The sequence below is a fragment of the Gallinula chloropus genome (assembly GCF_964237585.1).
Source record: "Gallinula chloropus genome assembly, chromosome: 8".
NCBI lineage: Eukaryota > Metazoa > Chordata > Aves > Gruiformes > Rallidae > Gallinula > Gallinula chloropus.
The window spans coordinates 10317216-10330392 of NC_140093.1; the positions used below are offsets into that span (position 1 = coordinate 10317216).

At 36.9% G+C, this 13177-nt stretch overlaps 1 protein-coding gene across 1 annotated transcript in view; it reads right to left on the reverse strand.

Moving 5' to 3' along the window:
- OPA1 (OPA1 mitochondrial dynamin like GTPase) overlaps positions 1–13177 on the reverse strand; it is a 51116-nt gene that overhangs the window by 18054 nt on the left and 19885 nt on the right. Inside the window, exons 16-28 of the mRNA XM_084267716.1 lie at positions 12915–12987; positions 12751–12823; positions 11901–12016; positions 11227–11291; positions 10572–10648; positions 7991–8156; positions 7349–7501; positions 6768–6876; positions 6572–6651; positions 5276–5416; positions 3843–3959; positions 2510–2603; positions 1240–1350 (exon numbers count right to left, since the gene is read on the reverse strand). Of these exons, the coding sequence (XP_084123842.1) occupies positions 1240–1350; positions 2510–2603; positions 3843–3959; positions 5276–5416; positions 6572–6651; positions 6768–6876; positions 7349–7501; positions 7991–8156; positions 10572–10648; positions 11227–11291; positions 11901–12016; positions 12751–12823; positions 12915–12987 (1375 nt within the window). The remainder of the gene's footprint in view (positions 1–1239; positions 1351–2509; positions 2604–3842; positions 3960–5275; positions 5417–6571; positions 6652–6767; positions 6877–7348; positions 7502–7990; positions 8157–10571; positions 10649–11226; positions 11292–11900; positions 12017–12750; positions 12824–12914; positions 12988–13177) is intronic.

Here is a 13177-nt window from a genome sequence, read left to right on the forward strand (position 1 = left end):
AAATGCTTAGATTTTGAGTTTACTGTAAGCACAACATTCAATTTATGACATTTTGGATGTAAAAAACTGGAAGACATAAGTCACATTTAGGAAACCAGCAGCAACTGAAAGCTTCTCTGTCCTAAAGAACCCTGGATATCAGAACACTGCTAAATAAAGGCAGCACAGACCACAGTATTCATTTATTCTGAATTAGATATCCAGTCATATTTTGAGTGAAATTTAGTTGCTACATCAAACACAAAACAAAGGCGTAAGAAGAAAGGTCACCTGTGATATCAAGATGCAGATATTAATATAGCTAGATGAATTCTATTTATCACAAGGTTTTTTCCTTTTCCCTTTTGCACTACATTGCTTATCTCCCCCACCATTCCAAGTGTGCAGCTGGGGTTTAAGTAGAAACCTCACAAAAAGCAGAGTGATTGGGAAAATCAACAACATGTGGGCAAGAGCAAGCCCCATCAGCTAAAAGTCAGTCTAAACATTATTGGATGTGCAGGTAGACAGCAGGAGTATCACCTCAGCCTGAGCCATTCCCTTACACAATGTTGTTTAAAATCTGACTATATTAACCATAAAACCCTTTAACACTTTTTGAGTGACTCGCAGCACTACCCTGCTGTAATCCTTCTGGAAGGCTAGATCTGCTAGATTTTCTTCCTTGTTAAATCCCTTCATACAATGGTCACCTCAGCTTAATATACAAAACTTATCAGATCTTAATTTCTTTTGTTTCTGTATACATGGCCTAAAATGTGCTGGCCAGTTAATAATGGGCATTTCCAGATAGTCTGTATTAAAACTATTGAAAGTCAGGGAAGGCTGTGAATTTCACACAAAACTTGAAAAGAGATGGAATCAAATCCTCCTTACACAGACAAGACAATCGCCCAGATACAGGTCTCTGAGATAGGAATTAACTTTGTACATGAAAAACAAGAATTTCTCTTTACAGTATTACTCATTTATAAGAGCAATTTTCAATATACCGATGCAATATATAGGTATCAGTGATTTTACATCTAGTGTAAGTTATGCTATTTTATCACTCTATACTACCCATGTCCACCCCATAATCAGTAAGACTTGACTGTATTTAAGAAAAATTCCATTTGTGACAGTATTTAAATGCTAGCACATGAACAACCTGTATCACATTAAATGTTCCCGAGGTCAGTGGGTCAGAATTTGCTTAATTTCAAGTAAGTTTCAAATGACTACAGAGTAGGTACTTACTGAGATCTTCTGCAAGCTGGACCCTCTTGCCAGTTAGGAGCTTCACCTTTTTTTCATTGTCCTCAGCAAAATCTTCAAGCACTTCCTTTACATTCTTCTCCAAGCGCCTTACTGTAAAAAAAGCAAATCAATAAACCACCCTAAAAGAGGTGCCTGCTAATACTTTGGCACCTGTAGTAACCCAAGGACAAAATCTTGGGAAGGTCTAAGGGAGAGGTATTCTATGTTACCAGACTGACTAATCAGGTTGGAGAAATGGCAACTACTGAACGCATGAGCTCCTTGTCTTGGCCATTAAGATAGGAAATTCTTTGAGAGGATGTTTGAATTTCAAAGAATATTTTCTCTTCAAATTATTACTGGATGCCTTTTTTAGGAGGAGATAAAGATGTTTCTATTAAATTCAGCAGTTTCTCCTTTGAGACTGTGTGCAACAATTCTGTTACTGTAAGCATCCTTGTTGCCTCCTTCTAAGAGTCACAGTTTTCCAATCAACACCAACCTTATTTGATGAATCAAGGCCAAGTAAATTAAAGGTAAAAGATGGAAAAATAATTTAATGATGTCAGAAGAGTGTGGTACTGAAAGTCTGAGGACACAGACAGCCCAGTTGTCAATGAGGTAGGGGGTCTGAAGAGACAGGACCGAGCTTTCTACATTTTCTACAATTTCTTGTCCATGGTGAGTAACTTGCACCAAGTTTCAAACCTGTCACTTGCTGCTTCTTGCAGAAGCAGGCTGAAAACTATTTAAAAGATCAAAGATTGTTATTAGGAATCGCACTATGGCACTAGCAGGCAACTACGTAAGCGACACTTGATAAGAAAGCTACTACTGTACAAGATGATGTTACATGGCATGTTTTGCATGACTTAAAAAATAAATTCTATTCTAATGGATTTTTTAAATCAAACATTTTAGAATTAAAGTCTATAGCCAGATTGACCAGAGGGAAAAAAAAAAAAAAAAAGAATATAGTTGCTGTTTACTAAAATTCTTCCTGCTTGGAAAAAAGATACTGACAACTGGCATCATATAAGCTGAATATATTTTCAGCTGGAGCACGTTTTAGTTATTTGACATTTATTTACACTAAATCATTTACTGTAAATAGATTGTCAAATTCTATTTACCCTACATCTTTCAGTCACCTAACAAGGATAAAAAAAATCAGCCAGCCATGCTAAGGATGAAAGAAACACATGGCTAGAAGAGCACTAGAAAGTTTCAAACCGATTTTGTTTCACACACTGGAATCAGGGAGCCTTACCTTCGGTGTTGGTAAGCTGCTGCCTCAGCGTATTGGCGGTGATCGCCAGCATTCGCTGTATCCGCCAGAAGAGGACAATATCGTTACACTCCAGCTGAAACACAGGAAGGTGCGGTGTCAGACTTGACATCCAGTGAACATCCTGCGCTTACACAGAACTCCTAACGCTTACTGGCCACTGTGAACTCTGATCTCGCATTAAAATCGGACAGAGTAACTGCTGTAAGTAGCAAGGAAACACACCAGAAAACTTCAGGAGCCGTGTCAGCCCTATTTAACAGGCTGTGTGCCCTTTACATCTACTGCTTTTAGAGAAACAGCTGTATCAAGGGATATAATGGAAAATCAACTTGCACACACTATACACAGGCTGCTGAGTATAACCCAAGGCTAACTGAAACACCACGCTTGTTCACAGCAAACACACTGAAAGACAGCAGCTGAACTCCACATTGTGACTCCCTGTCTGACAAATGCTTCTGATGACAGTGCTGTATTTGTTAACAGCACAAGAAACAGTTGCTACACCTGCAAGGATGGCAGGAGTGAGCAATAGCTTCACATTAGGACACATTAAAGAGATAACAACAGGAATAGGAGGTTAAGTGTCACAGAGAGGCAGCTCTCAACTCTGATCTCATTTGCTTTTATCTCTTACAGCAAAAGGTAATTCTGTAGTAGTAAAGATTTCTGGCTCCATTGCAATCATTTTTTCTTATATAACGAAAAGCAAAACACAAAGTAAGAACCTCTACCTTTCCAGTATCTTTTTTAAAATTTCAAGTACAACGGTAAGAAAACTCCATGTTCTTTTCTTTGCATGGCTCTGTGCATTTGTTGCAGAAGTGCTGAATTTTCAAAACTGGAAAGTCATTCAAGAAATCTGTTTGTAGGCTCCATAGTTCCCCCCCTCCACCCCTTTTGATCACATGGTTCCAAGCATTGATTCTAAGCACTTAATTATCATATTTATCCCATAAAACCCATTAGTGCATGTCTTCTGAATCTTTAATATCAGTGAGGTAGGTAAGCATCAAGTGGGAGAAATGGATACCAACAAGATCTCAGGAGTTGTACAGTACTGCTTTTAACAGCGTATTTGCAATACACATTGGTAACAGATGTTTAGGACAGGGCTGATACCTAATGGTGATACCATAACACTACTAATGCTTGGCACCAGGATGGCATTTTATCAATTAACAAGCCTTATGTAAAACCTCTAAGATCACCAGCTTTCTCAAGGCTAGTTTAAGATACTTGTAGGAATTTTTTTTCACCTGTGATGAAAATAAAAGGCAAAACAGCAGCATATGCCTGTTCTTCAATTTACCTCTGAGTCCACAAAATGCCTCTGATAATAATAGAAGCCTCTTCGACATAAATTGCAGTGATTCAAAGCAGTCTTCAAGAAATATCTTCTATAAATTTGGTGCCATGTGTCTTTAATCTAGGAAAACAGCACTTAAATTTGACCAAGTAAATACATACACTATCACGCATAATTTAATAATTACATTTAATTGTAAAGCGTAGCTCTAAATTCCACTATCACTGTTGCATAATAGATGTTTAAATATTTTTCAGCAATTTGTCAGCAACTGGGACATGATTAATGTGTTACATTTGGAAAACATTACAGACAATTGTCAATTTAAAAATCTGCTCTTCCATGCTTGTAACATAACTGATTCCTCAAAACCCTGCAGCCAAAATATATTTAAATTATATACTACAAACCAGGACAAGTTGTTCTGCTCTTTGCATGGTGCAATCTTCACATCAAGATTGAGAATACAATTCTGACTGGTACACATTAATTCATTAGTCTGATTTAATTAATATTTAATGGGTCTCACATGAACAAATATTTGTAATTTTTCTGTATCAGGCTTATTTATGTTCTAGTTCTTTAAATATGTATATAGATATGGCTCTCCAAAAAACTGCTTAAAATAAAGAAAATCATTTGCTTAGCTAGTAAGGAAACTCAACTCATGCAGAGGATGTAGATCACTATGGTGAACTTTACAAAAAGGTATTCTTAAGTATTGTATTGGAAAGAAGCAGCAGGTATTTAAATAACTCTTCTACCTTGAAGAAGTACATATATGAAAGTTGAAAGTGTGGCCAAAGTTACTGCAAAAAATAAATTGCTGTTAAAGGAAACCTACATCTATTAGTTACTTATGTTTGAATTCTAAATAAAATTATTAAAAACTTACATTTATTAGATAAAAGGTCTACCGATGGTTAAGAGCCTTACACTGCAATGAGGCAAATATTCCAGAACATTTTAAACATACAACACATTCCCTCAGGGCATGCTAAAAACCCTTGCATTCTTCCAAGTATTTTTACAAGATTCCCCTCCCTTTAGTGTACCTATGAACTTCAAACTGCACAGTGGAAAGCTTTGGAATACACAGAATGTTTTTATCATATCTGGTCCACAAAGGCCTTGATTCCACTACATAACATCTGAACAATCATTTTAAGCAAGCCTTGTTGTAATGCAGGCCAGAAAAATCTGCTCAGCAGATTCTGATTTCAGTCTAAACCGACAGATTCCAAAGTGTTGTACTGCATTTGTCTGACAGCCCACAGACATGTGTGAATTGCGTGCAAGCAGTCATTTAGTAATTCGTTTGGAAACATCTGGATTACAAATTCAGTACTTAGATGAGTTTTTATATGCTATCTAGAAGGAACATTCTAATGGTCACAGGAGGCTTCCATATGTTTTGTTCTAATTCTGCATCTTACCAGACACGGGTCCACTGTTACTCCTCTTGCTTCAAGATTCTTTCTGACAGTCGTCACTTCATCATTTGCCAGATAAGCTGCATGGTCTTCATTGCATTTGATTAATTTCTCAAGTTCATTTTTTGTTTCATTACGAATATTCTAGGACAGGAATGGTTCATTAGCATTAATTATTATAGTGTCAGAGACCATCAGCCCTTCCTCAATAAACAGTTTACCTGTTTAATAAGCTAGAACAGAAAATATCTCTGGCTGTCAACTACTACATTTAAGTGCCTCAAAATATTATCTGTGCAAAGATATCATAAATATAGTATTTTTAAATGGATAACTCACTATGAATTTTTCTTTTTCATTATGCATGGAAATGCAAAAGAGGAAGAGAAGGGTGGCAAAAGAAAAAAAGAAGTCATAGGTATTAGTCTCCTTTTCCCTCCGTGAATATCTGCTAGCAGGGTTCACATTCACATACTACCTGTGACACTGATGAGAACTGTCATTTTTGCCTAGCAGCTAGCAAGAACTCTCCATGGATTCATACCTTTAAGTTGCTGTTCATTAAATTCAAGCAAGATACGTTGAAGTCACTGCCTTTCTCCCATACCTGACTGCACACAGTTGACTGCAAAACTCCTTCCTCTGAAACAATTACTTTCTACTGTATTCTTTTAAACTCTACTTACTCCTTTAAAGTATGATTCAGTGAGAAACATCTAGAAAGAGTAACATAAAAAGCCCATCATCTCTGGGCACTGAACAGAAAGTGCTATTTAAATAAAAATTCCAAAAGCTATGAACAAAGGAGAAGAGAGGTTATGATGGAAACAGTCAATCAGAAGATACAACTGTTACTAGAATGCCAGTGATAATGTTACTACATACTACTTAAATCCAAATGGAGTGTGACAGAAAACTGCATGCTTAAAAGGCATGCTTGGAAAGGATAGAAAAGAATAGCCCAGGTTCCATCCTGTTTTCATCACTTTCCACTGGACGAACTTTAACATTTAGGTCAATGGCATGATAGTAACGATGTATTTCAGCTGAAGAATGGAAAACAGTTTAAAAACCACTATGTATCTGAAATATGCAAGAAGGATATGACATTCTCTGTGCTGTAATATTTAAAATAATGATTAGCAAGAGTAACTGCAATGTATTTTAAAGTAAGTTTTAATTGAATGATTTAAATAGTCCAAAGAGGGTCGGTATTTTTACAAATTTACTGGGTAATACAGTTTTCTAAAGGCAGTGCACTACAACTTCTTCACAGATTTTTTTTTTCCCCTCTTTTACCTGTTCTTTGGTGCGGCCTATCCAGTATAACCACCTTTTTTTCCAGTCTGGACCCACCATATCTTCAATAACAGATTCAGCTAGAAAAGGAAACATGATGTCACTCAAAATACATGTAACCAGCCAAAGTTACAGTACTAACATTAGACATGAGGTCAAGAACGGACACAAGAGTGGAATACATCACACAACTCACTGTCTTTGAGACGACTTTGGAGTGTCTCTTCCATAAAATGAATGGCTGCATCCCACTGCTGTTTATCAGATATTGACCGATCTTCTAAGGCATTGTGCTGGATCACTCGCTGCAAGATAGAATAGTTTTGACATGAAAGAAATCATTTATTCAGGATTTAGTGAAAAAAAAAAACACCCAAAAAATTTTCTGACATTTAAAAAAATATTTATAAACCCAGCATTTATTTGGCACACATAATAATAAATGCTGCTATTTTATGTGGCTATATTTAACAGAACTAATGACAAATAAACAATTCTCATAAGGCTGTACTTAAGCAGCAAGTGGATTGCAGAGCACTTTAATCAAATAAATAACATCTATTAGAATTGGTTTAAGGCAATAATTAACAAAAAGTTATAATAAAAGGAATTGAGAAATACTGAATTAAAACATTATACAGAAAAGGAGAGATGTACACACCACCCTATCATTTTATGATTACATTAAAAGACTGCAAAAACGCTGATCATTCAGCTTCAGTAAAAGATTTCAAGTGCACATAGTCAACACCACAAAAACCCCCTACTACATTGTACCAGGCTATCCTCTGCTCGCTCATTCCATTTGTGTCGTTTAATACTTTCTTCTTTGACAGCTTGTTTCAGTTTATCAAAGATATCATCGTGCTCTTTTCCTTTTTGTTCTGTCATGAAGCGGGAAAATTCTTCTTGCAAAGTCTCCCATGCCACCTAGAAAGTCAGCAAACAGTACCTACTGAAAGGGACCATTATTCCATGCACCAGCTGGTAGAGGAAAATTCATGATGATTCTGGCAAGTATGAAAGCGTGCATACTTCTGAAAACAACGTACATGTCCAAGAGTAGGTAACTGCCTTTTCCTTTGATGTCTCACCCATTGCCTTTGCTTTGGCACGATGTAGCAACTACAATTCTCTCAAACTTGCATAAATCACTAAATATGAATGTACTTAAGGGTTTCTTGAACCTTTTAAAAGGAGGGTTTCTGTGGTCTTTAATAGGGAAAATTAATCAGAAGAGCAAAAATACAATGTTCCTTCTCAACATCAAGATCTTGCTAGCTTTTTCTGACACGAAAGTTGGTTAGAGGAACCATGGTCAGCCCTTCAAACCACCACCTTACTTCTCTAGACCTATGCTTACACTGGAACAGGTTTTGTACAGATTAAAAACAGTATTTTAGATAACTAAATTCTCACCTCTACTGCTTTATTAGGCAGTTGCTTGTCAGTCCACTGCTTGAGTTTGATGTCCACAGTGGTGTTAAATGTCCCTGAGTTCATAGTTTGTGCTGCTGGAAGGTAGATGTTCTCAATCACATGAGTAGATACCCTCTCCCACAATGTTTTCTGAAGAATCTCCTCCCTAAAATAGGAAGTTGTAACACACATGATGGCTTCCAATACAAAAGTGTGCAACAAGTATGCATGCAGTTTCTTAGAAACACTGAGAAAACAACTACAGAACACAGGAAATTTTCCTTAACATCACGACACAATTTCAACCAAAATCTGCTTGTATCTAAGGACACAAAAATATGTTTTCAGCAGCACAAACAGCTTCAGAAGTTGGCCAATATGACTCTCACAATTGCCACTGCACAACAGTTCCTTGCAGCCTTTAATTAGACCAATATAACCATTCAGAGTATGTGCACATATGCATGGCAGGTGGGGGAACGACAAGGAGACAGACTGTAAAGCATCGAAATGATTTGACTGAAGAGAGTCCACACTCCCAAAAAAGTATGTGGGATTTGTTTCTGTAGTATTCTGATTTGTTTGCTGGAACATGCTGTAGCTTTCCATCTGGGATTTCCATTGATTGTTCCCAGACTTCATAAACAATGAAGCAAGTGGAGTAGTCCAACCTTTTACTAAAACGTATATTGACATTCATTTATAAATGTGCCCCACGTCACAATAAAACTAAGCACCACTCTCCTCTTTATGACACATTTCAAGAAGTAAAAATGGAAACAAACTTTAACCTCTCTAAATGACAAGAAACTTGTTCAGGAAACTCTGCAGCTGCAGTAAGAGAACTGAGTTAAAAGCCAGAGTACGATGCAGCAGCCAGTACACATGGGCAGGCATGTTCCTACTGCTCCTGCCACAGTCTCCAATACAGGTTGAGGGTTTCTTGCAGGGTAGTTTTATGCTAGTTCAGCATGCTAAATCAGCTTACCAACAGGTCATATGAATGCCAAATTTGGTAGAATAGTGACAGGTAAGAGCTGAAGAATAAAACCTGCTTTTTTTGGTGGTTCAAGACTACCAGATTCACTAAGCCCCTTATAGCAAATGGGCTTAAGCTCAGGACACAAGCCTCGTCCCTGATGATGCTCCTACTCTAATTCGGCCACTTGCGGGGAAAGGCTGAAGAACTTCTCGTAAATATCACTCATCCCCTCACTTCAACAATGGCACAGCTGAAAACATCTCTTTTGAGTTTAAAGAATCCTTTTTTGATATTTAACAATTATGAAGTTGTCCTTCTGATGTACCAGCATAAATGGGGATCAAAGCCACTAGTTCTTGTACTGTTGTAACAGATCTTTGACATATTTAGGTTAGAAGAAGTATTTATACAAAATTAAAAAGAACTCAAGCATCTAAATGTTGAAAGAATTCATTAAAAATAAAAAGCTGCCACCAGTAAAATATATTTTCCTTAAAAAGCTTTGTTCACAATAGAATGATTTGGATAGCATTCAAAGACCAATTATTGGTCATTCTTGATCACCATTAAAAGAACTGGGGATGTGGCAAATTTATTTCACTTACAGAGTGTGCTGGAAACCATCTGTTATGGATTTAAAAACTGAAATAATTGGAGAAGGGCTGTCCTCCGATTAAGAACAAACGCAATCTCATTCCTCCTTTACTGACATGTCAATAACAAAACATTTTTGCTTTGCTTAATTCAAATCAAGCTTAATTGGAAGGAATGGAAATTTTAACAGGATAGAAACATTTGCATTCATCAAATACCCTGCTGGGTTTAGGCTGCATATAATGGCTAACAGAAGTGTTTTTTCACGACTTAGGTTTCCAGTTCTACTTTATAGCTCATTAAGTGTTATAAAACTAAAATCACCACTACATTGTAATTTTCCAAGGAAGTGCACAGAAATACTCATGTCACGTGCCCACCTGATCCACAGCATAAAAGGCAGCGGGTTAGACATGGGCTCCAGTACTTCAGCATCTATTACCCAGCAAACCAAAATGGCAAACCCACGTGATGCTTGGACTAGAACAAAGCTTCAGACTAATATACTGCCCACACCATTTTCTCTAAACACATCCACACACCCAGAATTCTTCTAATGTTATTAAGAGTCAGACATTTTAACTTGGTTTTTAATCTATGATTAAGCAACACTTCAATGCAGGATGCTGCAAATGCAAAGGCATTGAAGAAATCTTTTTTCATGGTTTTTAGCTGTGGTACAGGCTCTCAAACTAATCCTTTACATTAGATATTCTCTCAGCCTGCATCTACAGTATCTTTACTATGCAGTGTTGCTACTGTGTTAAAATACTTAAGCCAATCTCTGTCTCACACCTAAGTCTGCCTTAAAGAAGGGTGGTGTATATATTTGGTACGCACAATGCCAATCCCCAAACAAGAAGTTAAAAGGAATTAGTGATTCACACCTCCAGTGAACATCTGAAAACATACTTTACATTTTGAGTAATATCTATTGTTTATTATACTGTTAAAAAAACAGAACAAAAGAAGTGTGTGTGGAGGGGAGAGCGGGCATTACCGTACCAATGCTTTGGTGTGACCTGAGTCAGACTTATGACTTCATCAAGAATTTCATTCTTTGCTTTTTCAAACAGTTCATTCTATACAAAAGGAAAAACATGAAAGAATAAGATTAAGTATAGTTTGATCATGTTTCCATCAAAAAAGTGTGAAAAAACAAAACTGTTTCTTTACATCCTTTAAGTCTAAATTGACACTTTCTGGACAAGGTTTGTGCTTGTCACATTACCCTGATCTCCCATACACCTTCCCACCCATCCCTTGCATGCCTCTGGCCAGGCATGACATTTGAATATTCAGGATCTCTACAAAAGAATTAGAAAATTGGATCATAACTGTTTCATTACTGTGTTTCAAAGACCTGGGAATACATCACAAAGAAACACCAACTTCTTCCTGTGGGCAAGTTAGGTCAGTCCTTAACTCTTCTAGTATACAGTTAAGTGTTCAAGTATCACAGTTCTGAAGCAAGCACACCATTTCATAAGACAGAGCGCTGTATTTCTTTCCCCAGAATAAATTACACTGTCTTCACATTTTAAAATTTAATTTACATTAACTTTAAGAAAACTTTACAAATGAAATTGAATGGCGTAAATTTTAATCCCTAATCTTCAACACTTTGTAGCACACAAATTAGGGCAGTAATGTAATTTACCCTGTCAAGCTCCCGCAACCGGGGGTAATTGTTCTTCCATTCAGTCTCAAGATTGAAACGTGTGGCTGCAAAAAATCAGAAACAAAGCCTTCATTTTTTAATTGTCTATTCGTACTTCATGACTATCTTCAAAGTTAAGTTGCTCCTAAAAGTGCCACAGATCTTGCTTATGACAAACACTCTAAGAATTTTAAGGGCGTCTACAACTAAGCAAAGGTTTTGTGCTGTCTATTCTTAGATATTATGTCTGCAAATTGTGGGATTCATGCATTCAAAGAATGCAGTGGAAAGAGCCATTCAACTGGCAGCTCTGTAAAAGTCAGCCCTGCCCTGGCTGATCAAATAGTATCTTTATATAGAAAGTAATTTTAAAAACCATCTGAATCCAATGAAGTACTGTGGTTTACCCATAAAATTTTTGCCTGATTTTTTTTTCTTCATATTTATTTACTCCTTTGGCTTTTAGAGCAAGCAGATCCTTCATGCCATGAATTTTTTAATGTGCTTTTGAAAAGATTAAATTGGCAGTTACCAATACATGAGAAATGGTGCATATAAAACATATGAACCACAATTGCCCAAGCATGCTGGCAAAACAGTACTGTATGTGTGTGGAAGATCCAACTATTTAACAGTAAGCTGCTATTTCAATTGTTATTTGAAAATATGTTTACCTTTAAAAGCATCTGCTTGCTGCTCCACAGACTCTCTCACCATCTTCCAAAAGCAATCTGACACAGCAAGACTTAAGTTCTTTGTTGTTACCTGGTGTGCCTTCAGCATAGATGTCCTGTAAAGAAAGACAGCTAGAGGAAATTCTTCTACACCTACTCATGCTTTCTGGCTCCCGTTTTCTCTTCACAAGAATGAAGTTTTGGGTTTTATTGTAGACAATAGCACATCAATGTGCACCTCACCCAAATTCCAGTCTCTTCCTCCAAAATATTCAATGCAGATAACCACCAAAGCAAGGGAAAAAAATCCCAAAACAACCCAAACCCAAACAACCCAATCATCCCTCCAAATGTTCATTCTAGAGTTTGCAGTGCAGATACTGTAGTCCCAAACACCATGCAGCTTACCTTCCCCAAAAATATAAGCCTGTGAAATCAAAGCTCTGCTCAATCAACTTGCACCAGAACATACAAGCTAGTCAAATGAATGAAATGTTGTTACACCAAGACAACTAATAGCTAGAGGCACTACAATCCATATTTGGGTGGGATTCAGTCCTCCCAGCTCTATCAAGTACCTATCTGTGAACTTAGCTCTTCTAGAACCAAGGGAGAGACACAAAAACCTCTGAAAAGAGACTCAGACCTGCAGTTGTGTCAACTGCTGCCTGAAGATGCTGGTGTCATTCCACTGACTTAGAGCAAGCGTTGGGAAACCAAGCTAACTTGGTCACTTGAACAAGAATACTTAATTTACACAGACTAAATTTCAAAGTTCAACAAGGAAAGACTAATGCTAGCATTTACCAACACAGGCTCATTTTAGTAAAAGGAATAAATAGCAACATACTTCAACAGCTTTGAGTTTTGAAAAAATTCCTCTTCATATTCTTTAATAGATTCAATGCTTTCACTGCTGTTCCCTGCAGAAAGAAAAGAGTGCTGCAACAGTTCCATTTAGATGGTTTTCTCTGCTATCAAGGAGAAAATAAGCAGAAACAGAGCTCCCTTTACCTTTTCCGGTAACAACTGCAAAATAACCCAAAGCCTTCATTGGGAAGAGTTTGCCTTCAATTATTTGCTGGATCTACAAAAATAAGGGATTAAATATTACATGTTTAACTTTGCACAGAGACATTCTTTCCTTTAGCACAGTTTTAAAACCAGATCTATGCATAGACTACTGTAAGAAACTGTTTGTCATGGGACTGAGTTCTATTCATATTGAAAAGGAAAAAAATATCTAAAGGCACAAAGCAAATGAGACATAACATAAC